The 27,031-nt window shown below is 39.3% G+C and overlaps 1 protein-coding gene and 3 non-coding genes across 5 annotated transcripts in view; 3 read left to right on the forward strand and 1 right to left on the reverse strand.

The window, feature by feature from the left end:
- The first annotated feature begins 2,541 nt into the window (after nucleotides 1-2,541).
- On the forward strand, nucleotides 2,542-2,673 carry LOC121031169 (small nucleolar RNA SNORA18). The gene has a single exon (XR_005790594.1). It is a non-coding gene; the product is annotated as a small nucleolar RNA SNORA18 (small nucleolar RNA).
- Nucleotides 2,674-11,635: 8,962 nt separating this feature from the next.
- NOP58 (NOP58 ribonucleoprotein) overlaps nucleotides 11,636-27,031 on the forward strand; it is a 35,518-nt gene continuing 20,122 nt past the window's right edge. Inside the window, exons 1-3 of one of the 2 annotated variants that reach the window (XM_040475886.1) lie at nucleotides 11,636-11,876; nucleotides 19,580-19,656; nucleotides 21,900-21,952. In XM_040475886.1, the coding sequence (XP_040331820.1) occupies nucleotides 11,832-11,876; nucleotides 19,580-19,656; nucleotides 21,900-21,952 (175 nt within the window). In that variant the 5' untranslated portion in view covers nucleotides 11,636-11,831. Of the gene's footprint in view, nucleotides 11,877-19,579; nucleotides 19,657-21,899; nucleotides 21,953-22,152; nucleotides 22,271-27,031 lie in introns of those variants that run through there. The other variant, XM_040475887.1, reaches the window with a different exon arrangement.
- LOC121031170 (small nucleolar RNA SNORD70) lies at nucleotides 20,207-20,295 on the reverse strand. Its single transcript, XR_005790595.1, has one exon. It is a non-coding gene; the product is annotated as a small nucleolar RNA SNORD70 (small nucleolar RNA).
- LOC121031171 (small nucleolar RNA SNORD70) lies at nucleotides 22,047-22,133 on the forward strand. Its single transcript, XR_005790596.1, has one exon. It is a non-coding gene; the product is annotated as a small nucleolar RNA SNORD70 (small nucleolar RNA).

A 27,031-nucleotide genomic window follows, 5' to 3' on the forward strand; every position in this document is an offset into this window, starting at 1 on the left:
AGAAAGAAAGAAAGAAAGAAAGAAAGAAAGAAAGAAAGAAAGAAAGAAAGAAAAGAAAAGAAAGAAAGAAAAGGAAATGAAGGGGAAAGAAAAAGAGGCAAAGGAAAAGCTCATAGCCTTCCTTAACTAATTTCTTCTTATTTTTTTAAAAGATTTATTTATTTTTGAGAGAAAGAACACAAGCGGGGAAGGGGCAGAGGTGGCAGCGGGTAGGGAAGAAGATCCAAAGCAGGCTCTGAGCTGACTGACAGCAGCAAGCCCATTACAGGGCTGGAACTCATGAACTATGAGATCACGACCTGAGCCAAAGTCAGACGTTCAACCGAGTGAGCCACCCTGCTGCCCCTAATTTCTTATACTTGAGGTATAGAAGCAGAAGTTTTACCTGCGAGTTTCCAAATTTTAGATTCTATTCCCTTCTATTTCTTCTTACAAACCCATGAGGGAATTCTTTCCTGATCTCATCCCTTTCTTATAATATCTTGCCACACACTGTTAAAAATAACCTCTATTAAGTTTCTATTTTCTATTCCCCCAGGAGTCAGTAGACACATAGTCTGCTGCTCAAGTCATCTCAGGCAATAATTCTGCCAAATGTTTTGCCACTGCATCTCATGACTAACCATCTTTTCATCGACAGATACTGGGTTCATTGTAGCCCACCATCCACTTGCCATGTAAATGCCACATAGATTTGTTTGTTTGTTTGTTTGTTTGTTTGTTTGTTTGTTATAGTTGCGTTCCACTTTCAGCAGTGAACAAAACACATAAAGGCTCTACTTTTGCTGAGCTTACATCTGTAGTATTCTTCTAACTCCTCATATGGTTTTGTTTTAGGAAGGGCATGATTACTTTAAAATGTACTCGAGATTTGTTTTAGCCAGGTATCGTAAGACATGGAGACACAGAAACTGGCATAAAGGAAGAAGTTTTTATACTCATGGATCCCTAGAAGCAGGAGGCATGGCACACCACACAAGACCACACGGCAAGCACCATGAGGCAGACAGAGTGAGGGGAAAGTGTAGGCTAAAGCTTTTCTTTGGGTTTTCATGGGAAGGAAGGGGTGAGGCAGGATAAGCAAACTAAGCAGGTTTAGGATTGGATAGTTTGATTTCCCTGGGCTCCCAGCTATAAGAATGGTTCCCTGGTGCCCAGTACCTGGCCCTAGAGTGATTTAGGGTGGGAGGTTAGTGTCCTCAATTGCAGGAACCTGGTAAAAGGAGGGGTGGACTCAGGATTGGTTGGTTTGCTTATCAAAGGCTTATTCTCAGGCAAGTTCTTTACTACCTCTGGGAGGGGCAGTTCCTCTCTGGGTCCCTAAGGTCCTAAGATGTCAAAGCATCATAAAATACAAAACATTTTAAAAGGTGAGGGAAAGTTCTCTTTACTTGGATCACTCTCTATAGGTTTCTCATCTATTTAGCAGGACTCAAATTGTATCTTCTTTAGCCACCTTTTCACATCCCCAAATATACATCACCCAGATAAAAAAAGCATCAAGATTTGGCACACTTCCTTCCTCTCTGTCGTCTTCTTTCTCTCCTGAATTCTCTTAGGGCAAACTCCAGACATGTCATTTCATCTCTACATACTTTAGAATGCTTTCCTTGACAGTTGATTGTCTGACTCTTCATTTTGGCTCAGGTCATGATCTCACAGTCATGAGATGAAGCCCCCTGTGGGGCTCAGTGCAGAGTATGGAGCCTGCTTGAGATTCTCTTCTGTCTTCTTCTCCCTCTGTCCCTCTGCCACTCATTCTTTCTCTCTCTCTTTCAAAATAAAATAAACTTTTAAAAAATGGGGGGTCTGGGTGGCTCAGAATGCATTCCTTAAAAAATGGCTGTTTTTCTTAAATTACCATATTATTTCCAGGTACCTAGAAATAAAATCACTCATCTTTTTAAAAAGAGTAACTGATTCAAAAAAAATTTTTTTTAATGTTTATTTATTTATTTTTGAGGGGGAGAGGGAATGAGAGAGAGGGGAGAAAGATTCCCAAGCAGACTCCACACTGCCAGCGCAGAACCTTACACAGGTCTTGAACTCACGAACCATGAGATTGTGACCTGAGCCAAAACCAAGAGTCAGACACTTAACTGACTGAGCCACCCAGGCCCCCCAAGAATAACTGACTTTTTTTAAGAGTAACTGATTTTTTGAGAGTTATGGTGCCTCTCTGTGATAGGCAGAATAATGCCCCCACCAAAAAGTGCCCATTTCTAGCCCTAGAACCTGTGAATGTTACCATACATAGCAAAAGGAATTTGCAAATGCAATTAAGTTAAGAATCTTGAGATGGGAGGGGCGCCTGGGTGGCTCAGTCGGTTGGGCGTCTGATTTCGGCTCAGGTCATGATCTCGCGGTCCGTGGGTTCAAGCCCCGCGTCAGGCTCTGTGCTGACGGCTCAGAGCCTGGAGCCTGTTTCAGATTCTGTGTCTCCCTCTCTCTCTGCCCCTCTCCCACTCGCACTGTCTCCCTCTGTCTCAAAAATAAATAAATGTTTAAAAAATTTTTTAAAAAAAGAATCTTGAGATGGGAATTGAGGTCTATCCCAACGGGGCTTTTTCTGTAGACCTACATTATTGGAAACACCTCATAGAGTACATATGTGGTTTCCTTTATTCACATTTCTTATATGTTAGATCTGTGGGAAAGAATTATAAGACATCTATCTGCTAAAACTTGTGAGAGACCTAATAGTATTTTTTTTTTTTTAATTTTAGGTATTGGCATATCTGAACAATCTGTACAGTTCTAGGGTGTGGTAGTTTAGGAGTGAATATGATTTGAACTCATTCACATTCAGAGGGTATTCGAAATTGAGAACCAGGCAGATCCATCGACTGTGACCCTGAACGTGGCCCGAAAGAAATTGGATCCCAAAGATTACAGGTGGAGAATTTTAAAAGTCTGTCCATATTCAAGTGGAGATCAAAAAAGTCCAACTGAAAGAACTCTGGACTGACAGTGACAACTGTGGATTGAACAACAGTTCTTTTTTTTTTATTTTAACTTTATTTATTTTAGAGAGAGAGAGTGGGGAGGGGGCAGAGGATCTGAAGCAGGCCCCTGCACTGACAGCAAAGAGCCTGATGCAGGGCTCAAACTCACAAACTATGAGATCATGACCGCAGCCAAAGTTGCACACACAACGAACTGAGCCACCCAGGCACCCCCAAAAAGTTCTTTTTAAAAGGAATTTTTTGAAGATTATGATTCTGACTTTGGAGGAACTATGGTGATTGGCAGTGGCAGCAATCACATGTAAAATTCCTTAAATAAAAAGTTATTGGCTTAAATAAAAAAGAATCTTGAGATAGGGAGGTTATTCTTAATTATTCAGATGCACCCAATATTATCATAAGAGTCCTTATAATTAAAATAAGGAGGCAAGATAGAGTCTGAGGAGGAGATGTAACAACTGAAGCCGAGCCATGAATGTGGGAAACCTTCAGAAGTTGGAAAAGGCAAAAAAAAGATTCCCTCCTGGAGCCTACAAGCTCTAGATGTCTTGCTGACACACTGACTTTAGCCTCATGAAGCCCATTTTGTACCTACCACTATCAGACAACAAATTTGTGTTGTTTTAAGCCACTAAATTTGTGGTAATTTGTTACAACAATAGGAAACTAATGCACTGTCTTTGTATGTGAACATGAGCATGTTTCTAGCCAACCTAAAAAGTATACAATTACTGAATCCTACTCCTACCAAAAATTGATATCATTTTGATTGTGTATATATAAATAAATATATATATATATATATATATATATATATATAATTACCTTATAGGAATTAGGCTTTTATTTTTAAGGCTTTTTTTTGTTGTTTTTTTTTTTTGTTTTGTTTTGTTTTATGTAATCTCTATACCCAACAGAGGGCTTGAACTCATAACCCCAAGATCAGGAGTCACATGCTCTACCAACTGAGCCAGCCAGGCACTCTGAGCTTTTCTTTTTTATTTAGCAGCTCTTCTCAGATTTTGAGCTTGAGAGACAAGAGAATTTTCATAGTAGTGATAAAATAATTAAATATCTGGAGAATGCCAAATATATTTAATTATGATTAACATCATCTCCATTTACCAGGTGAAAGTGAACCTCTTTGTGGCTTGTCTAGGAAACTCCAAATAAAGTTTAGGTGTATAACAGTTTTACTATTTTGAATTTGAAGTTTGAATGTGAGGACGATATTTTTAAAATTTATCGGAGAAAAAAAATTTTTAAATTTTTAAAAATTTTATTTATTTATTTTGAGAAAGTGCGAGCAGGGGAGAGGCAGAGAGAGGAGGGGGAAAGAGAATTCTACGCAGGTTCCACGCTGTCAGTGCAAAGCCCAATGCAGGGCTCGAACCCATGAACCATGACCTCAGCCGAAGTCAGACACTTAACTGACTGAGCCACCCAGATGCCCCCAAAATTGTAATCTTTTAAAGAGTTATCAGAGCAGACAAGATATAAATACAAGTCATACAAGTATTAATCTCTGTAAGTCAATCAAAATAAGAGTTCTGTTAAACTTTAGATAAGTTATAATCTATCTTTTTTTTTTTGGAAATATGCAAAGTACGCTGCATGTTTACTCAGAAAATATTTCACACAATAGAAGAATCTTATTTGAATCCTGGGAAAGCTAGGAATTTCTGAAGAATTTTATAACTGGATCTCCCCTTGTGTCATTATGCACTGTTATGTAATACTTGTGCAGATAATAGACCAATCTAGGGGCACAACTTTAAGATTTATTAACACCTCGTCTATACATAGAGCTTTTCTCTCCAATGTGGCTTAGTTCATTTGTATATTTCCATAAGACTTTCCTATTTCCCTTTGAGAAAGGAGAGAGAAAAAGTCATGCCTCCAGAACCCTTATACTTCTCAAGAGATCATGAAGCTCCAGACAAGTTAGAAACAACAGGTCCTACTCTATTTAGATTTCCGTTCTACCACACATTCAGGATCATTCATACATGTGTTACATAAACCAAGTGAATCATTTTAAAGTTCTCTTGTCTTTTTACTCAATCCATATGCCTGAAGTTAGCCAAACTGTAAGGTTTGGAGCCAACTATCATGTTTAGGGAGCACACACTTTCCACAAGACTGCCCTTACTCTGACACTAAATGCAAATTTTAGAGGGTTCCCAAAACCACCCTCAGGTTTGGTAATACTAGAAGGACTCACAGAACTTACTAAAAGCTGTTTTATACTCATGGTTACAATTTTTAAAAATTTTTTAATTTTTAAGTTATCCCCACACACAAAGTGGGGCTCAAACTCACAACCCCAAGATCAAGAGTTTCATGCTCCACAGAGTGAGCCAGCCGGGCCCCTCCGCCCACCCCTCCACCCCCACCATGGTTACTATTTCTTAAAGGAAAAGGATACATATCAAAATCAGCTCATGAAAGGAGCACATAAAAGGCAAAAATCTGGGAGCACTTCAAACATAAAACTTTCAATGTCCTTCCTCATGCAGTTGACACATTGTTACTCTCCCAGTGTTGATGTTTGACAATATTCATAGAGGATTACCAACCAGGGAAGCTCATTTGAGCTTCCAGGTACAGAGTTTTTATAAAGGCTTCATCACATAGGCATGATTGATTGATTGCCCATTGGGTTGAACGCAGTCTCCAAGGTTAGTTACATTATTGGTCACATGGCCACCCCCCACCCTAAATAAAGACACTCCTATTGAGTATACACAAAACATATATTAAAAGGAAAATACTCAGTTTGGTTACCAAGGTTCTGTTAACAGAGGAAAAAAAAAAAAACAAAAAACAACAACAACAACAAAAAAAAAAAAACAGCGATTTTCTCACAGGTGTATCTCATCTGTAAAGCTTTTCCCTTATCTTCAGGTATTAGCATTGCAAAAGGCAGGGATAGAGTTGTTTTTGTTTGAGAGTATAAGTTACACAAAGTCTCAAAATTTCACTTAATCCCGTATCTAGAACTGAAACCTGGTTTTGTTGTGTTTTGTTTTTGTTTTCTTGGGGCACAAAGTTGTGTTTGTATGTTTGTTTCCTATCTGTAGGATGTGATATGTATGTTTACCCTTAGTGGAAGCAAGTGGTGTGAATTTTGTTCCACATTTCTTTAGTTTCCTTCTTGATATCTCCCTCCTATGGTCTATTTGAATTATTGTCTTAATTTAATTTAATTACGTGCCATTTACTGAGCACTTAGGTTAAGTCAAACAAAGATACTATCTTGTTTAATAGTCACAATAACTCTTTGAGGTAGATGTTACTTCTATTTTACATACTAGAAAAGTGCCAAAGAGGTTAAATCATTTACCCGAGGACTTAAGATCCATCAAATAGTAGGTGATGAAGCTGAGATTTGAACTCCTGCTACATTGTTTGTTTTTTTAATGTTTACTTATTTTTAAGAGAGAGAGAGCATGGGGGAGGGGCAGAGAGAGGGAGACACAGAATGTGAAGCAGGTTTCAGGCTCTGAGCTGTCAACAGAGAGCCCGACACAGGGCTCAAACTCCTGAACCATGAGACCATGACCTGAGCCGAAGTCCGTCGCTTAACGGACTGAGCCACCCAGGTGCCCCTCTGCTACATTGTAATTGTGTTTGTACTAGTAGGCTTTCCCCATCAATCAGCAGCAGTTTCAGGACAGATTATGTATTGTACGTCTTTGAATGACCAGAACAAAGTATAGCGTCTAGTATGTTGCAGGCATATAAATGAATGAGCTACCTTTTACAATTTTATAATTGTTACACATGCATAGATCTTATTTTTTGAAAAAGAAAGTCCCCTGAGGGCAAGGAATGTTGAAGTTGGAGCAGAGGTGCTGATGTCAAAACTAGAGACCTGCCAATAGTCTGCTCAGGCCCATACCATGATGTAGTTGAGGATCTGGACCTTAGTTTTACAAGAAACTCAATTTTGACCATGAATCTAGAGTTAATAACTTTAGAGGGAATTGCTCATTTTGTACAAGCTCACAAGAAAATGATGAAAGAGTGTAAGTATAATTTAACTGGTCAGAGATGAGATTTTCTTGGGCTGTTTTGAAGAGTTGGCTCCCCAAAACATATCACCTCTGTGTTTTCTGGGTAGACTACCCTCTCTGGAGGCTATTCAAACTGTTATGTCTCAATGTTCAGGAAAAAATTTTTTAATGTTCAGGGAACTTTTCAACTAAAATAGGAACTCAATTGAAACAGATGCTCTTGATTTACACAGGGTCTAGAGTATGTAGGGTAAATAAGGGAAAGACATTAATATTTTCATTCAGGGGGTGCCTGGCTAGCTCAGTCAGTAAAGCATGCAACTCTTGATCTCAGGGTTGTGAGTTTGAGATTGGATGTACAGATTACTTAAAACTAAAATCTTAAGAAAAAAAAGATTTCAGAGGCACTTGCATGACTCAGTCCAACTTCAGCTCAGGCCATGATCTCACGGTTCATGAGTTAGAGCCCTGTGTCGGGCTCTGTGCTGTCAGCTCGGAGCCTGGAGCCTGCTTCAGATTCTGTGTCTCCCTCTCCCTCTCTGCCCCTCCCCCACTCACTCTCTGTAGCTCTCTCTCTCTCAAAAATAAATAAACATTTAAATTTTTTTTAACGTTTATTTTTGAGACAGAGAGAGACAGAGCATGAACAGGGGAGGGTCAGAGAGAGGGAGACACAGAATCCGAAACAGGCTCCAGGCTCTGAGCTGTCAGCACAGAGCCCGACGCGGGGCTCGAACTCACAGACTGAGAGATCATGACCTGAGCCGAAGTCGGACGCTTAACCGACTGAGCCACCCAGGTGCCCCAAAAATAAATAAACATTTAAAAAAAATTTTTTTTAAGATTTCATTCAGGTACTGATCTGGTGGCAGGAAGTCCTCAGAAAATGACAGATTGAAGAGAGCAACAATAGGCTCATGAGAGGAAACCATCCTGTATTTAGTTGCATGAGCCAGACTGAGAAGTAAAACATGGCTGTTAGAACAGATGGTCTGAAGTTTGAACCTGTTTCCAACCTATGTCCTAACTACCTCTCTTTCCTCCAAGTACCTGTGGTCTCTGGAAGGAGAGGACTTTTGCAAAAAGAAAAATATGTCTCACCAAAGAACAGGTTAGGAAGCACAAAAGCTGCTTCCCTCCTACCTGGAGAAGAACAAGAACCCCTGATGGTGGTAGTCTGCAGAAAATGGGCAATGGTGTGGACATCGCCTGTGTTCAAAAATGTGGCAGCAGTCAACAGCAGAAAGATGGCAATACTAGCAGACACCAGGGAGTCTGCAAGGGAATACAAAGCGACAGGCAACAGCTCAATTCTATAATAGAAACAGTCTCTATGGCCCATCCTCTGGGGATTCCTAAAGGATACAGTGACGGAGATTGTGTTCTCTTGGGTTCTTAACTTCTCTGAAAAGGCAAATGGGGGTAATAATAAGAGTACCAATTGGGGTACCTGGGTGGTTCAGTCAGTTGAGCATCCTACTCTTAATTTTGGTTCAGGTCATGATCCCAGGATCATGAGATCAAGTCTCACATTGGGCTCCATGCTGAGTGTGGAGCGTGCTTAAGATTCTCTCTCTCAGGGAGCCTCAGTGGCTCAGTTGGTTAAGTGTCCGACTTCGGCTCAGGTCATGATCTCGTGGTTCACGGGTTCAAGCCCTGCATAGGGCTCTGTGCTGACAGCTCAGAGCCTGGAGCCTGCTTCATATTCTGTGTCTCCCTGTCTCTGCCCCTCCTCCGCTCACGCTCTATCTCTCTACAAAAATAAATAGACATAAAAAAAAAAAAAAGATTCTCTCTCCCTCTGCCTCTCTCCCCTGTTTGTGCATGCACGTGCACACTTGCTCTCCCTCTCTCAAAAAAAAAAAAAAAAAAAAAAGAGTTGACTTAAAAAAAAGAGTACCTATTGTCTAAATTTGTTTAAGGATTATATCATATGATGCATATGATGAGCACTGAAAAAAATACTAATTGTTACACTGATAAAAATGTTAATTCATTATTTTAAAATGGGGTCATTTATAGTCACTCCAATACCCGTCATACTGTTCTGAGAACATACCAGGCAAACTCCTGCTTGGTTTCTTTGAATAAACTGTTCTCTTTGCCTGAAACACTTCTCCTCTAGATATCACGATGGTTGGCTCCCTAAAGTCATTTTTTTTAATTGTTAGTGTTTTGCCATATTTGCTTTCTTTTTTAAGTTTATTTATTTGTTTTGAGAGAGAGAGAGTGAGTGCACGTGCACAGGAGGGGCACTATCATCACAGAGCCTGATGAGGGGCTTGAACTCACAAACCGTGAGATCATGACCCAAGCCAAAACTACGAGTTGGACACCTAACTGACTGAGCCCCTAAAGTCATTTATTCAAATGTCACTTAAATGAGGCCTTTCCTTACCATCCTAGAATATCTTATTCCCCTGTCCTGCTTTATTTTTCTCTGTAGTATCTAGTACTCTCTAATATACTAGATATTTATTTATTTAGTTTCCCCTTACTAGAATATAAGTTTCATGAAGTGTGGAGGTTTTTCCATGTTTTATTCATTGGTATGTCCTTAGTGCTTATAATAAAGCCTGACAGAGAGTAAACATTCATAGTTGTTGACTACATAAAAGATGTTTACTACTTGAACTACATGAAAGATCCAAAACATCTCCTTCTATTTATTACAAGGCACATCAAAGGTCTCGTAACAGAAGGATCTCTTTTGCTATTATCAGTCCATCCCCAAAAGTACATGAAGCCTCTACTGGCACCTAGAAATAATTTAATCCCATTATTCATTCCAGTTGTTCATGCACCCATCACTATTTGTACTTATGGAGTCCCTACCATGTGCCAGATACTCACTTGGTACTGGGCATCCAGCAATGAACCTTCATGGAGCTTATATTCCAGCTGGGACAGGGATAGGGCTGGAGGGTGGGGAGTGAACAAAAGAACCATGTTTCTTACCTTTGTCCTTTTACCATGTTAAACCACTAATAAAGTAATAAATCCCTCTTCTGGGTTATCTATACTCTCCCATATTCTCTTCCTTATACTTCTTTGTGCTATCTCCCCTTGATCTAGTAGTTTGTTTAATTTAATAAAGTATTGAATCTCTTACTTTTCTCTTGCAACAGGGAATTTTTCGGAGAATTACTTTATTTGGCCAAGATCCAAATCCAAATCCAGAGTCAGCTCAGAACCCCTGACTAATGCATCACTGGGCTGATTATATAAATGGCAATGTGCAAATACAACTTTTTGGAGAAGCACAGTAAAAAGATTTCTTATTGAATAAGTGGTTTCATTTCTCTTTGAGCAAAAAATGCAAACTTTAGATGCAAGAAAAAGAATTTTACTTCCTGCAAACATTCATTCATTAAATGGTTAAGAATTATTTAATGAGAGCCTACTTCGTGACTAGTACAACATGATGCCCTATACAGATATAATTAAGTGTAAGATACAGAATGCTCCTTCTAGCAGATAACTCTTCAGTTAAAACTAGACAGGGGCACCTGGCTGGCTCTGTCCGTAGAGCATGACACTTTTATCCCTGGGGGTTGTAAGTTTGAGCCTCAAGTTGGATGTAGCGATTACTTAAAAAAAAAAAAATCTTCAGAAAAAAAAACTAGATAAAAAAAGATGATATATATTGTGAAATTATATAACACCACAAACAGACACGGTGCTTCCACTTCATCCAGCCACCCCATTCACCCTTCCTTTCCTAATCAAGCCATATTAGTATCTCTTTCCTCCCTGATCACACCGAATCCTATGGCTATAATCAACCATGCTCTTGTCTGTACTCCCGGGCCCCCGCGCGGGGGGGGCCCCAGCCCCCAGTCCCACCCCCACGCCACCCTCGACCCCCGCCACCTTCATCTTTCCTGTTATTCAGTCCAGGATTTGATCCCAGGTTGCAGAGCTGCTTGAAAAAAAAATCAAGTTACTTGGTGTTCCAAAACTTTCATCAGGTTGCAACTTAATGCTTTCACGCAATCCGCGTATAAAGCCTGGGAAGTGAGGAAGGAAATTTCACTCCTATTGAAAGCCAGACTTGTGGAATAATTGAGGTATTGAAATCAGTCACTCAAACTGAAAAGTCCCAGAAAAGCAAATTACACTAAGACAAGGACATAAAGTCTAAATGCATACCCTAGAATCATTGCAGCAAAAATGGGAGAGGCGTACGTATGTATGAAAGACATTTATGCTAAAAATCAATTTGCCAGAGAGAAGAGAACGGCCAGGAATGCTCGCAAATACAGCGACAGTCATGGATGGTGTCACCCTGAGTTCACTTCAAGGCAGGGCTATCCAGGGAGCAAAGTTAAAGGGCTAGCATTTCCCAGATTCCAGATGCCTGGGGTAAACAGACGAGACAGCTGTGCATTTCTCTTAAAGTAAAATATATCCTATGTGGGCCTTTCAAAAATAATAAAAAGGGAAGTTTTTCCCCTTTTGGATTTCCCTGCAGTCCAGCCACTTAAAAGCTCGCTTTAGTCCCTAAGAAATCTCGCAACAACACGGTCTTTTTTTTTTTTTTTTTCTCTCCTCCCCCTCCCCCCCAACTCCGATGGCGGGAACGTATCGGAAGCAACCGCACGCTCTCCGTCGGAAGTGACGCAATATCCCAGAATCCTTGGAGAAGGAGGGGCCCTTTCAGGCGTTCTTTGCGCAGTGTGGTGTGGGATCTTTAGGCAACGTGGTGTGGTTCTTTGCAAGAAGGCGTGCTGCTTTGTGCTTGGCCCGCTGCGGCCTTGCGGACCTTTCGGGCCGAAAGTTTGATTTCTTTTCACTGATAACAGAGCTCGCGGCGGGCCGCTCAGGGCCCTAATCCGGCCTCACCATGTTGGTGCTATTTGAAACGTCTGTCGGCTACGCCATCTTTAAGGTAGGTTGGAGATTGAGCCATTGGAGTGGGGAGGCTGGTGTTGGGCCGGCGAGGACAGGGAAAGACGTAAGAAGACAGCACTGCTCAGGATCGCGTGGGAGCCGTTTGTGTCCTCCTGCCTTGAGAGGTGGGGGAAGGCTTTGGGCCTGGGAGGCATGTTTCGGTGAACACGTGGCCCCGCCGTTTGGGGCGCAGGGTTCTGTGTTAGAGCATTTAGCTTGGTGAGAGAGGTGAGCGGGAGCTGTATTAGAATTTCACAGGTAAAGGTGAGGAGTTTGGGGTTTATTCTTAGTGGTTTTGAGCAATGATTGAAAGGTTTTAAGCAGAGGGATGACTTGATCTAAACTTGTCTTAATGAAGTTGCTTTGCTGTGTGAAGAATAGATTATAGGAGGCAAGAAAGAAAGGAAGAATATTTTTGCATCAGTGTAGACAAGATGAAATTGCTTGGATTAAGGTTGCTACGGAGGGAAATAAATACCAGGAGAAATTTTGAAGGTAGAACTGGTGGGTTTGGCTAATGAAGTGAGTGGGGTATGATGGTAGCGAAGAGAAGAAAAAAACAAGATGGTTGGGTTTTTTTGGAGACGGGAGGATACTAAAAAGGTCCAGTTTGGGCTGTGAAACTTGCGGTGTCTGTTAAATCGTCATTTTTTAAGTTTAATACCTAAGGGAGATATCTGGGCCGATGGTAATCAATTTGAGATTTGGTTGTCTTAATAAAGTTTGAAATTTGAAGTTTATCAGCACGGAGCTGATTGAGCAATGGGACATTCGTGTAGTAGGATGCTATAGAGTTGTTAGAAAGAATGAGAAACTGAGTGCTATCCATGTGCTAGCCAGTCTTCTGAGTTCTACAAATGTAGCATCGAAAAACAAAATTTTCATATATGTGCTGTTAAGGCAAAAATGGATAAAATATGTATAGTAAGATTCTAGCTATGAATCAAAAAACTGTGGTATGAGTGCGGAAAATCTGCAGTTTTCCAAAATGTTGGTTTAGAGAAAACTTTAAGGTTTTCTTCAGACTTTTGAAAATACAGTTCCATTCGCACTTGGTACATTACTTATTATTTTTTAAGAGATAAAATGGTAAAAGCCAATAGCTAGCTTTGCTTATTTTTTCTCATTGGGGTTGTCTGTAATTGCAATATTAGAAATTTTAAGGGACTTTGGAAAGCTTTAGAACGTGGAGTATGTCTATTACGTTTTCCCAGCTTCTTGGCAATCTTTTCTAAATTCCTAAATAGAATTCTGCACATGTGCCCAAATTTTCTTAGCCAGCATGGTCTGTCATATTTTGAATTTGTGTATATGGATGAATTTCATCTAAATTGAAGTCATTGTGTACTGTCCACTGGATGCTGATAGAGAGAGGGGCAACTCTGCAGTCCACTGTGTGCGTCTGATTGTTAGGAAGGAATTGACTTACAATTGTAGTGACCTGGGTCATAAAACACTTAACCATGTTTCTTAATAAATTACTGGTTTCTATTAATGAAGAATGTTCTCCACAAAAATAAGTCTTGAGTATTCTGTCAGTTTCTAATGCCATCTATCTGCAAGTCACTGTTCAAATTGTGGTTTATGGTTCCATGTAATGGATAAATAACTAAAGGCTTGAGTATATTGAAATAATGATTTCACTTCCAAATATTTGCGATTAATAGCAGTTACTGATTGTTAATAAAAGTCATACAAAATGTTCTGGAATTAATAGTGGTTGCACAGTTTTGTGAAAATATGCTAAAAAGTAAGTCATACACTTGAGAAGGGTGAATATTACAGTATATAAATTCTATATTAAAGTGCATATGTAGTACAAAATTATTAGCTCCCTTTTCATGATCTTTCAGAACACTGGTGTATAAAATTATATTGGTTTGCATGAAATTCATGCTTTAATACGAATGCTTTTGTTGTTGTTGTTGTTTTGGTGTTTTGTTTGAGTTTGAGAGAGAAAGAGAAGGCACACACAAGGGTGGGGGTGAAAATCTAAAGCAGGCTCCATGCTCAGCAGCAGAGTCCGATGCGCTGGATGTCACCACTCTGGGATGGTGACCTGAGCCAAAATCAAGTGGACATTCAACCGACTGAGCCACCCAGGAGCCCCAAGAAATTTTTAAAACTTTTTAAACCTCAGGTCATAGTAAGGAATACATTTATTCTGTTATCATGTTCCAGTGTGTATATAGCATATATACGCTGTGTATGTAGCCACATATACAGAGTGATTCACAAAGAATTAAATACTTTCTAAAAAAATTACTGTGTTAACATGGTTATATGTGAATACAAAGACAATACTGAAAGAACTGTTGTTATTTTTAGAATATTGTAAAAACTCAACCTGTGTTCCTTGTTGTGTGGCACACATAGCAAGATTAAAGGCATCTTTTGGTTTTAATAATCACATTGTAGAGTGCAGCTCTCTGTTTGTGTTCTTTTATTTCCTCAAGGCCATGAGGAAGAGATTTTTTTTTTAGGTGTATACCACAGGTCATGTGTAATATGATTAGTGAGCAGTATGGTTTTCCAGCTGCATTTGAGTATAGCTTACATACTGTATAACTCACTTATTGTAAGTGGTGCAGTTTGATACATTTTAGTAGAATTTATACACCTGTGCAAGTTACAATCCAGTTTAGAGTACTTCCTCTTAAAAAGTAAAGTTCTGCCCATTTGCAAGTCAAAGTCAGACCGAGCTCTAGGCAACCACTGTCTGTATAATTTTGTCATTTCTAGATATTTCATGTAAGTGAAGTAATAGTTTTTTTGTGTCTGGCTTTTTTCACTTACGCTTTTGAAGCTAATCCATGTTGCATGTATCAATTTGTTCCTTTTTGAATAATTCACACTTGAAACTATTCCAAGTCATCCTGTGTAACAACTCACACAAGTTTCATAGTACAATGCTTAACCATTTTGTTTGTGAAATAAAACTTTAAAAGTTAGCATTGAGGGGAGCCTGGGTGGTTCAGTCAGTTAAGCATCCCAGCTTGGCTCAGGTCATGATTTCGTGGTTTGTGAGTTCAAGCCCTGCCTTGGGCTCTATGCTGACTGCTCAGTCTGGAGCCTGCTTCAGATTGTGTGTCCCCCCCCCCCCCCCATTCCTCCCCTGCTCCCTCGCTCACGTGCTCTCTTTCTCAAAAGTAAATAAAGATTAAAAAAAATTTTTTAGGTTAGCATTGAATGTTTATTTTTTTAAATTTATTTATGTTGTGAGAGCGTACGTGGACACACCCATGAAAGTGGGGGAAGGGCAGAGAGAGAATCCCAAGCAGGTTCTGCACCAGTGCAGGGCTCAAACTCATTGAGATCATGACCTGAGCCCAAGTGGGGCCACCCAGGCACTCCAGCATTGAATATTTAAATAAAACATAGGAAGTCTCAAAATAACCAATTAAAAAGTGAAAATTAGGGACAGTCACTTTTGATAATAATGTGCCCTTTCCTGCTTATAAATTTCATGCCTGTGTGGAATAGAGGAGGATACCCTAGGACTATCTGGCATGCTGTGGGATGCGTTTGTTTTTACTTTTTATTGTGAAAGTTTTCAAGGAGACAAGTAGAAGATTATATAAAGACTCTCCATGTACCCCATTACTCAGCTTCAGCAGGCCCATTTTGTGTCCTCTCTCATTCCCCTCCCCACATTGTTTTGAAGCAAATCCTGGATATTTAGGGTTTTTTTTTAAGTTTATTTTATTTTATTTTGAGAGACAGAGCACAAGCAGGGGAGGGGCAGAGAGAGGGAGAGACAGAATCCCAAGCAGGCTCTAGGCTCCAAACTGTCAGCACAGAGCCTGACGAGGGGCTCGAACTCATGGACCGTGAGATCATGACCTCAGTCGAGATCAAGAGTCAGATGCTTAATTGACTGCGCCACCCAGGAGCCCCATGGATATTTAGTTTGATCTGTAAGTATGTCTCATGCTGTGAAGGCAGGCACACAAATGAATTGTGTCTTTCCACAGTATCAGCTTTTTTCAGTGTTAGAGCAAGGTTAATATAATTATAACTCAGGTTCAGGATTCCAGACTCAACATTTCACTACCTGTTTAACTTGACTTCTTACACATTACAGAAAGCAAAGCACAAGACAGGTTACACAACAAATAAGATAGAACGGGGGAAAGGAAGTCTTTGATTACACAGTTGAGATGTGGCCTTGGTCTGGTCCAGGTCAGCTCACAGAACTTACTGCTTATTATATTCAAGCAGTGGAAGATCTGTTTTGTTCAGACATCAGTCAGGCAGGGTCTTGGACAGCAGCTACCTTTTTGATGTGGTCAGATGTGAAAGGGTCAGTGTTAAGAAAGTGTTGACAGTTTACTGCAGAAATCTTCCATTTTAAAAAGGACTTAAGTCCTGATTGACAAATCTCTTATGTTTCTATTGGTTATCTTTTCTGAGTATGTCTCAGCTGGTGCTGGTTTCCGCAGTATGGGGTCTTAAGTGGAATGCCCTTGGTTGCTTGTGACATAAGTTACTGCTTGACCTGAGTGAGAGACAATCTTGCTCTTTACAGTATGTATAAGATGTAAAGACCAGTTTTAAAACTAAGAACAATAATAGCCTGCTAAATTTTTTTTAATGTTTATTTATTTTTGAGAGAGAGACTGAGCACAAGTGGGGGAGGGGGAGAAAGAGAGGAAGACAGAATCTGAAGCAGGCTCCAGGCTCTGAGCTGTCAGACAGCCTGACGCAGGGCTTGAACTCACAAACTACAAGATCATGACCCAAGCTGAAGTCGATTAAGCCACCCAGGCTCCGCAGCCTGCTAAATGTTTTAATGGTAATAACTACACAGTTTCTACTTGGAAATGGAAATTATTGTATCTTCATCCAAAATGATAAAACTTGAAATGGACTTTGTATACAAATGTTTTCAGATTTCTCTGTCTGAAAATGACTAAAATTTGAGGCACATTTTACAGAAAATGTAGCAGTTACCTCTTACTTTGTTCAGACTGTCTTTATTAGTAATGTTCTCTTCAGTATGTTGTAGCACAATTGGAAACATTTAGTAACAAGGTTTTGTTTGTAACAGTCTTTGGAGACCTTTGAGTAGTCATGAATGTTTTCATTACATTTTCCTTGTTGCTTTTAGAATGCTGATAATATCTCTTAACTATGCCAGTTGTTACCCAAATGTTATCTTGCTTTTCAACTAGGAAAAAATGTAAATTTTACTCATGAGTCATGTCCCCTGTTTGATACATACGCTCTCAGCAGTTCATGAGCTTTTTGGGTATGCTTTAGCTGCATTCTCTAAACAAACTATTTCCAAAAGTTAGGACTATTCTATGAACTTACTTAATCAAAAAGTAACAGTTAATGTTTCAGTGCATTCATGAGATTTGTTGGAAGTTCTCCTGATACACAAAATAGAACTGTTAGAGGTGCCTGGGTGGCTCAGGTCATGATCAAGCCCAGCATTGGGCTTGCTCGCTCACTCTCTGTCTCTCTTAAAAAAAAAAAAAAGAAAAGAAAAGAAACTGTTAGTGGCTTGTAATTTTTGTAAAGATTTCATTTTTAAGTAAACTCTGTGCCCAACGTGGGACTCGAACTTAACAATCCCAAGATCAAGAGTCACATACTCTCTTGACTGAGCTAGCCAGACACCCCAGCTTGTAATTTTTTAATACAAACACTGTGTTTTGTGATCATGTAGTGCTCTTACTCTGTTCTTTTAAGTTTTTTCATTTCGATTTGTTTTGACCGACTTCTCAAGTTTTGTGAATATATGTAATTTGTCTGTATGAGATTAAATTTAAAGAACACAACAAATCCTCTCTCCCTCTCCCTCCCCTCCTTCTTTTTTAAGGAAGAGAGGCAGAGGGTGATGGGTGGGGCAGGGAATCCCAAGCCCGGCCCCACACCCAGCACGGAGCACAACACAGGGCTTGATCCCACAACCCTAGGATCATGACCTGAGCCCAGATCAAGAGGCAGATGCCCAACTGACTGAGCTACCCAGGCACCCCCACAACAAATCCTCCTTAAAATCATCTTGCCATACTTGTCTGACAGAAATTAAATGCAACTTGAAGTATTGTAATTATGTTTATCACAAAAATATACACTAGATGTAACTGGGCAGTAAATCTTACTGTGTAAATATTCTGTGATAATGGATTTGATAAAATGTTTATCAGTAAGGTATTGTTTTAAATTTATCAGTTCAGTATTTTTCCCACAAGAAGACATAATATCTGCGTATTATATTTCACCAAATTTAATATGCTATTATTTTACACTGCTAATTAAATTTACCTCCCATCAGTTGTAAGGCATGTCAGTTTCAAGGATGTTAAATCTGGAGGAAATGGTTTTTAGGATTGAGTCTACCCTGTGTTATGCTTGGGCAGTTGACTTATCCCATCAAGAATTAGAGTGTGGGACATGTTTTATTAACTCTTTGTTTGTTTGTTTTTATTTTTGAGAGACAGAGACAGAGTGTGAGCAGGGGAGGGGCAGAGAGAGAGAGAGAGAGAGAGAGAGAGAGAGAGAGAATCTGAAACAGGCTCCAGGCTCTGAGTTGCCAGCACAGAGCCCAACGCAGGGCTCAAACTCACCTGCGAGAACATGACCTGAGCCGAAGTCGGACGCTTAACTGACTGAGCCACCCAGGCGTCCCTTTTAACTCTTGATTTAAATGAAACTAATAGACTCTCTTGAAGGCATTTTGGTAGCATCTGTCAAATATAAAATATGCATTTCCTATATGATCAATTAACCGCACTTCTAGTAAAGTATGTCTTATAGAAATACATCATGTGTACATACAAAACTGTTTTCTGAAGGAGAATAAGGAAAATTTAGAAAGACCTTAAACTTCTATAAGAGCATAAGATGGTGATATTTTCATACAGTCTAATTCTACGTTGTCAAAACCTATAATTGTGTCCATGTTATGCTAAATGGTATAGTGTGATTCTGAAAAGTATGCATAAATAAAAAGGTTGAGAAGACTGTCAAAAAGCCTTAAATATATATGCCTAATTGTTAATGACTGTTTCATAGATTTAAAGTGCCCCTTTTTTCCCTTTTTATTTTAAGTTTTCTTGTAACAGGATGTAAATTGATAGTATCTCAGTTTTAGAGAAATCCTTAGTACTTTGATGTTAGGGTGATCATAAGCAGTAAATAAAATTTATTCTTTATTCTAGAAAGTAGGGAAATAAAGTCTTTTGTTGTTGTATAAACATATGCTGGTGCGCCTGTGTGGCTCAGTCGGTTAAGCGTCCGACTTTAGCTCAGGTCATGATCTCACGGTTTGTGAGTCCAAGCCCCGCATTGCGTTCTGTGCTGTCAGCCCAGAGCCTGGAGCCTGGTTCAGATTCTGTCGCTCGCCCCTCTCCCACTCACGCTCTGTCTCTCTCTCTCTCTCTCTCTCTCTCTCTCTCTCTTTTCGAAAATGAATAAATATTTTTAAAAAATTAAAAAACCTGTGTTTTGTGAAGGTGTTAGTGACTCCTTCGAAATGGGAAGTTTTAAACAAAGTCATCAACTCAATTCCATCCAGTTATTAAATGGGCCACTTGAGCTGCTAATTTGATCACGCATTTATGGTGGGTAAAAAATTGGTATTATTTCAATGAGAACATAGCTTTCACCACTCTCATTTTACATGTATAGTTGTACTTGAAGAGTGTAGTTATATATGTCTAAGCTATGCCATTTAAATATTTGTTACAGGTTTTGAATGAGAAGAAACTTCAAGAGGTTGATAGTTTGTGGAAAGAATTTGAAACTCCAGAGAAAGCAAATAAAATGTAAGTCATCTTGAAATTAAGAATTTAGTTAACATTTAGGTGTGTTTTTTTAAAGTAATCTCTACACCCAGTGCAGGGCTTGAACTTATGACCCCGAGATCCAAGAGTTGCATGCTCTATCAGCTGAGTTAACCAGGGGGCCCAAGTAATAGAATTGCTGAATAAATTGTAGTATATCTATAGATCCTTTGGTGACCTGGGGAGAGGACTGTGATATACCAAGAAAATCATGCTTCTCAGTGATACATATGTGATCCCATTGTTTCCAGGTTCTCTTAGATCTGTGTATGCGTTTATGCAGGCATAGACACCCAACAGATGCCACTTCAAAAGGGTGGAAATGGGGATGGGATGAGGCACAATAAGTCGAAATTACTATTTTTTCCTAAAATCTTTGTATTGTTAAATGTATTTAAGGGATCACCAGGGTTTTTGTTCCCTGGCAGATAAGAAAACCTTCCTTAATTAAGACAATACTATTTTAGGGACAATAGAAGACTAGTTTTTCTTTTTAAAGGGCTGTATGCTTCATTTGGCTGAGTTAACGTGATTCATTGTTGTCTCAGTGGTAGTGACGAATATTTGAGTTAGATCATTTATATTCAGTTCCAACAAGAATACATCATTGACAACAATGAATTATGAGTTAACTGTATATTTTTGTTGAATATAAAATGATGTTACCTTGCACATAAGTGTGTTGGGAAGAAGGAGAGTAAAATAAGGGTAACTTAAGTAAAATAAGGAGTCAGATTTGACCATTAGCTATTTGTTGTTGTTGTTGTTTATAGAAGAGTTTCTTAAACAACAGGAGCTTAAGTCTCATTTATCTTCTAAAAAAAATACACCTGAATTATTTGTCACATTTCTTACTGTGTGTTAATGAAAATCATAGACAAAATAGATTAATTTTATATCACTGTCTTCATAATTGATAGAATGATTAGATAAAAACAATAATGAATACCTTGATATAATTGATAAACCTCACAAAATTCCGTATCATACATTATTTTCAATTTCCGATGGAATGCCTTTTTAAGATAAACCATATGCTGGGTAATAAAATATGATTCAGTAAATTTCAAAAGCTTGAAATCTCACAGGGCATATATTATAATGTCAACAGAAATATATTACAAGCTAATAGTAAATTGGTTTTAAGAATACAAATATTTGGAAATTAAGCAACATGGTTCTTTTTTTTTTTTAATTTAATTTTTTATGTTTTAAAATTCACATCCAAATTAGCATATAGTGCAACAATGATTTCAGGAGTAGATTCCTTAATGTCCTTTACCCATTTAGCCATTTAGCTCACCCCCCCCCAACCCTTCTAGTAACCCTCAGTTTGTTCTCTGTATTTTTAGTCTCTACTGTTTTGTCACCCTCCCTGTTTTTATGTTATTTTTGTTTCCCTTCCCTTATGTTCATCTGTTTTGTCTCTTAAAGTCCTCATATGTGTGAAGTCATATGATTTTTGTCTTTTTCTAATACTTAGCATAATACCCTCCAGTTCCATCCACGTAATTGCAAATGGCAAGATTTCATTGTATGCCACATCTTTGTCCATTCATCCATCGATGGCCATTTGGGCTCTTTCCATACTTTGGCTATTGTTGATAGTGCTGCTATAAACATGGGGGTGCATGTGTCCCTTCGAAACACCACACCTGTATCCCATGGATAAATGCCTAGTAGTGCAATTGCTGGGTTGTAGGGTAGTTCTATTTTTAGTTTTTTGAGGAACCTCCTTACTGTTTTCCAGAGTGGCTGCACCAGCTTGCATTCCCAGACCATTAGCTATTTCTTAATGACATTTGTACTAGATGGACAAATCAGTGTTGTGAGATTCCTGACCTGAGAGGTACTCTTAATTCCTTTTCTAAGGTCTCCTATTCCATAAAGTAAAAGGCATCTGTGTCCAGATTTAAGCAACAGAGGTTATGTTCAGGCTTCAACATCTTTCCTGTGGTTGAGATGTGGTACCAAACCTCTTAGCTATTTTTCCTTCAAACCCTACAATCTTCTCTTAGTCCAGACATTACTGACTTAGTATTTGGAGAAACTAGTTGTTTTAATATGAATTTATCTAACTTTGCACCCTCATGCCCAGTGACAGGAAAATTTATTTTGTTGGTGTGTGCTTTGAAAACAGTCCAGAACCTCTTTCCTAAATATATGGCTTTTGAAGAATCAATTTGCCCTCATAACTTTTCTTTTTTTTTTTTTTTTCCTTCTAGAGTAAAGCTAAAACATTTTGAGAAATTTCAGGATACAGCAGAAGCATTAGCAGGTAAAGTGAAAGACTAGCTTTTTTTGGTTTTATTTATAATCTTGTCAATGTATTATCAAAAGATTATTTGCTTCAGTTGCCTGAGTTAACCTTAATCAATGTTGTCAATGATGCATTCTTTTTGGAACTGAATTTAAGTGATCTAACTCTAATTCGTCACTACCACTGAGACAACATTGAGTTAGCTTTTTTCACCATAGGGCTTGTTCCCCCCCCCATGTGATGAGTGTGAGAAGTGGTTAAGTTGATCTCCCTGTGGAAACCAACAGCATAATGCTGAAGCACAATTCAGTAAAAGCTGTTCTACAAGGGACCAAGGTAATGTAGTCAAGTGCACAGCCCTCTGATGATTTTAATTCAAGGGTAAAGTTGAGAATAGCCAGGATTCACAGTTGAAATAATAATAAAGCAGCTTTTTGGGGTTTTTTTTTTAGTGTGAAACCTACACAGAGCCTTAAGAGTTAATCTGAAGGGAACATGAAGAATGGATGGCTCATATCCTTCAACCAGTCCTCATAATGGGAGAACAGACATAAAGTAATAGGGTGTATCATCTAGGTTTGGCTTTAATAAGCAGTTGGTCTTAACAAGGTTGTTTCCCCCTTAGGGAAAATAAGGGAAAATAAGAAGACTGTATATAAAATTCTAATCATGGATTTTTCAGTTGCTTAAGTTCTATAAAGTCAGCCAACTGCTTGTTGGTATAATCTGAAAATGTAGACTATAAAGAATATGGCTTATAATTAGGCAAGAATATGTTAGACCCAAATAATTTTGTTCATCAGCCACAAAAGAGGAGTATAATTCTCTTGTAAAAATTAGGAATCTAACTAAACATGCTACAATATTAATAGACCGCCCCAACATTGGCAGTGGGGTAGCTGAAGGAAGACCCAATAATGAGACCAATTTTTTAATTTTTAAAAAGAGTTCTAGGGCTGCTGCATCAGTAAGTCAGTAATTAAAGCCTCATAGAGCTATTAAAGCACAACAATGATAATTTTTTTAATTTTAGTTTTTGTTCTTATTTTTTTTTTAGTAATCTCTACACCCAACTTGGGGCTTGAAGTCATGGCCCCAAGATCACAAGTTGCATGTTCTTTCAACTGAGCCAGCCAGGTGCCTCCCTGCCTAGAGAATTTTTTAAAAGATCTGTTTATCACAGCTTTAAAATTACATGGGTAGAGTTTTGTTAAAACTCTATGGAAAAAGATTGTGTTCGCTATTTTCCAACTCGGGTGGGGTGTGCAATATTCACATAGACTGATTTGAACAGCTCCTGCTGAAGCTATAAAGTGCAGTGGCCCTGATCCCAAGTAACTTCTTTTGAATTCCCTTTTGCATATTACTTCTTTAATCTTTTTTGGGCTATTTCCGACCAGTCCATATTAAATGGTCTACTTCTACCCAGACATGCATGAAGCAGATTTTTACTATTTTAATTTTTCTTTATGTTTATCTTTGAGATTGAGAGAAATAGCATGAGTCAGGGAGGGGCAGAGAGAGAGGGAGACACAGAATCTGAAGCAGGCTCCAGGCTCTGAGCTGTCAGCACAGAGCCCGACATGGGGCCTTGAACCCACGAGCTGTGAGATCATGACCTGAGCCGAAGGCAGATGCTCAACCAGCTGAGCCACCCAGGCGCCCCCAGATTTTTACTATTAATAGCTAATATGTTGATCATGTAGTGTGTGTCAGATTTTGTACTCATCATTTCAAAATTGTTGTTTAATCCTTGAAACAATCCTATGGGATACATATTAATAACTACTTTACAGAAAAACTGAGGCTTGAGAGGTATCTCATTTCCCTACTGAGCTTTTGGTATACCTTAAAATACTGTAAAATAAATGGCTAAAATGCCATACTAGCTAAGAATTTAAAGGCAACCCCCCTCCACCCATCTTCCTTCCAGGAAGGCAGAGACTATATTGTTCTTCGCTGTCAAATTGCTAGATTCTAACATATAAATACTTTGGATAAAGGGATGAAAGTAGTGAGCTCTGTCAGGAATCTGCCTTTTCTCATCTATTTTTACCAGAAACTCAATATCACCTTATTAAGAGAGTAGTCTTTCCTGGAAATTAACTTCCCACTCCCTGTAAAAAGCAATTATAGTATGACAGAACCAAAACTGAGTGGTTATAGATATGGTAGTGTACATTTAAAACTCCATAGCCCAAGAAACAGTCTGATCTGTTGTGATGTCAAGAATTTATATGGGGGGGGGGGGGAGCTGGCTGGCTCAGCTGGTAGAGCATGAGACTCTTGATCTCACGGTCATGAGTTCAAGCCTCTCATTGGATGTGGAGCCTACTTAAAGTCTTTGGGGTGCTTGGCTGGCTCAGTTGGAGGGGCAGTGTAACTCTTGATCTCAGGGTCATGAGTTTGAGCCCCACATTGGGTGTAGAGATTACTTAAATAAATAAGTAAATAAACTTTTTTTTTTTTTAAATAAAAGGTTGAATTTTAAAAAAAGAATTTAGGGGCGCCTGGGTGGCGCAGTTGGTTAAGCGTCCGACTTCAGCCAGGTCACGATCTCACGGTCCGTGAGTTCGAGCCCCGCGTCAGGCTCTGGGCTGATGGCTCAGAGCCTGGAGCCTGTTTCCGATTCTGTGTCTCCCTCTCTCTCTGCCCCTTCGCCGTTCATGCTCTGTCTCTCTCTGTCCCAAAAATAAATAAACGTTGAAAAAAAAAATTAAAAAAAAAATTTATATTGGTCCTAGAAATTCAAATATGCTGTTGGTATGGAGAGCTTTATCTTTACTCTCGGTCTAATTTCCAAGTTGCAAGTCTTCCAAATGCCACAGAAAAATTTGGTGCCAGCCTACATTTGGATGAAGTGGGAAAATTACTGGGAAGTGGCTAGTGAAGTAGAATAAAGACTCGGTGTCCTCTATTTTAAAAAAAAAAAATTTTTTTTTTTTAATGTTTATTTTTGAGACAGAGGGAGACTGTGCGAGTGGGAGAGGAGCAGAGAGAGAGGGAGACACAGAATCTTAAACAGGCTCCAGGCTCTGAGCTGTCAGCACAGAGCCCGATGCGGGGCTTGAACCCATGAACCGCGAGATCAAGACATGAGCCGAAGTCGGACACTTAACCGACTCAGCCACCCAGGCGCCCCAAGACTCAGTGTCCTCTTAACTTCATCACCATCTCTGTTTCCCATGTTTTATTTATTTATTTTTTAAGTCTATTTATTTATTTTGAGAGGGAGAGAGAGCAGGGATTCCAAGCAGTCTCTCCAATGTCAGGCAGGAACCTGACTCGGGGCTCAATCCCACGAACTGTCAGATCATGACCTGAGCTGAAATCAAGAGTTGGATGCTTAACCAGCTGAGCCACCCACATGCCCCTGTTTGCCATCTTTTAAAAATACATATTACAGGGGCTCCTGGGTGGCTCAGTCGGTTAAGCGTCCGACTTCAGCTCAGGTCACGATCTCACGCTCCGTGAGTTCGAGCCCCGCGTCGGGCTCTGGGCTGATGGCTCAGAGCCTGGAGCCTGCTTCTGATTCTGTGTCTCCCTCTCTCTCTGCCCCTCTCCCATTCGTGCTCTGTCTCTCTCAGTCTCAAAAATAAATAAACATTAAAAAAATAAATAATAAAAATAAAAGTACATATTACAGGGGCGGCCCAGATCGAGCTCTCCATCAGGGTTCTCACTGATAGCACACAGCGTGCTTGGGATTCTCTCTCCCTCTCTCCTCCTCCCTACACTGTCTCCCTCGGTCTCAAAAATAAACTTAACAAAAAAATACATATTATGAAAAGTAATTAACAGGTTTTCTCATAATAAAGGGAAGATAAATCTAAGCATAAATGATGGTATGCAAGATTGAGAATAGAAGCTGGAAGTTGAAATTTTTTAATTATAAAAGCAAGTAAGATAACTCCTATTAGAAAGGCAGATCATAAGGAGTCAGTATTGTACAGTATGGTTGGAACCTAACGAAAATAGCTTGAGTCTCAACTTCTTAGAGTGTCTCAACCTCTGTAAGAGCTTAATGGTAGCCAGATGATTTTTGTCCTCACCTTTCATCTTCCCAGACACAGGTGAAATGGACTTGTAATTCAAATGGATGGAGATGTGGTCAGGAAAGAGCAGATACCTGGCTGATAAAGCATAAATTGCCTGGCCTTAGAAATTGTGACAGAATTCCTTCCTGCCAGGAGTACTTTAAATTCAGCCAGAACCATCACAGATAACAGGAGGTGTCAGTCCATGTGGGTCCAGAAGATCTAAGTGTAAGCCTAAAGAACAGTGAGACTTACAAATTAAAAGATTTAGGGGCGCCTGGGTGGCGCAGTCGGTTAAGCGTCCGACTTCAGCCAGGTCACGATCTCGCGGTCCGTGAGTTCGAGCCCCGCGTCGGGCTCTGGGCTGATGGCTCAGAGCCTGGAGCCTGTTTCCGATTCTGTGTCTCCCTCTCTCTCTGCCCCTCGCCCGTTCATGCTCTGTCTCTCTCTGTCCCAAAAATAAATAAACGTTGAAAAAAAAAAAATTAAAAAAAAAAAAAAAAGATTTAGAACCTTCCAAAAATGAAAGCAGTCTCAGATTGAAGAGGCTGTCTTTAGTGGGGAATTCCCCATCACTGGAGGTTTACAAACAGAGGCCTGATGACATATCTGAATCAGGATTAGCAAAAGCCCTCCACTCAGACATCCTTACCCCACAGCAGGACCTTCCAAATGAATATACTCCTTTTACAGGCCAGTTTGTTTATTAATGATATAGGAGAGGGAATTTACTTTTGATTCCAGAATAGATTGTTTCTAACATTTTATGATTTTAGCTCTGAGTTCAAGAGTAGATTTCCTATTACATAGGGAAAGGAATGTTGGTTCTGCTTTAATTCCCAATTCTAGAGCTGAAATGGGGGTGGGAAGATCAGATGAAATTCAAATGTGTAACTCCTTCAGTGTTTTTTACATGTATCATTTCATTTTAGAAGTAATGTTAAATTCACCCTTTTTGAAAGGTAAAAGGAAGTGTTTATTTTGCTTTATCTTTTAAGTTTAAATGAGAGCTTAAGTTCTTAAAATTAGAAACTTGAGAATTCTTTTGATTTTTTTTTTT

The sequence above is a fragment of the Herpailurus yagouaroundi genome, unplaced genomic scaffold, assembly GCF_014898765.1.
Source record: "Herpailurus yagouaroundi ecotype Mexico unplaced genomic scaffold, PumYag 140, whole genome shotgun sequence".
In the NCBI taxonomy this organism is placed as follows: Eukaryota; Metazoa; Chordata; class Mammalia; order Carnivora; family Felidae; genus Herpailurus; species Herpailurus yagouaroundi.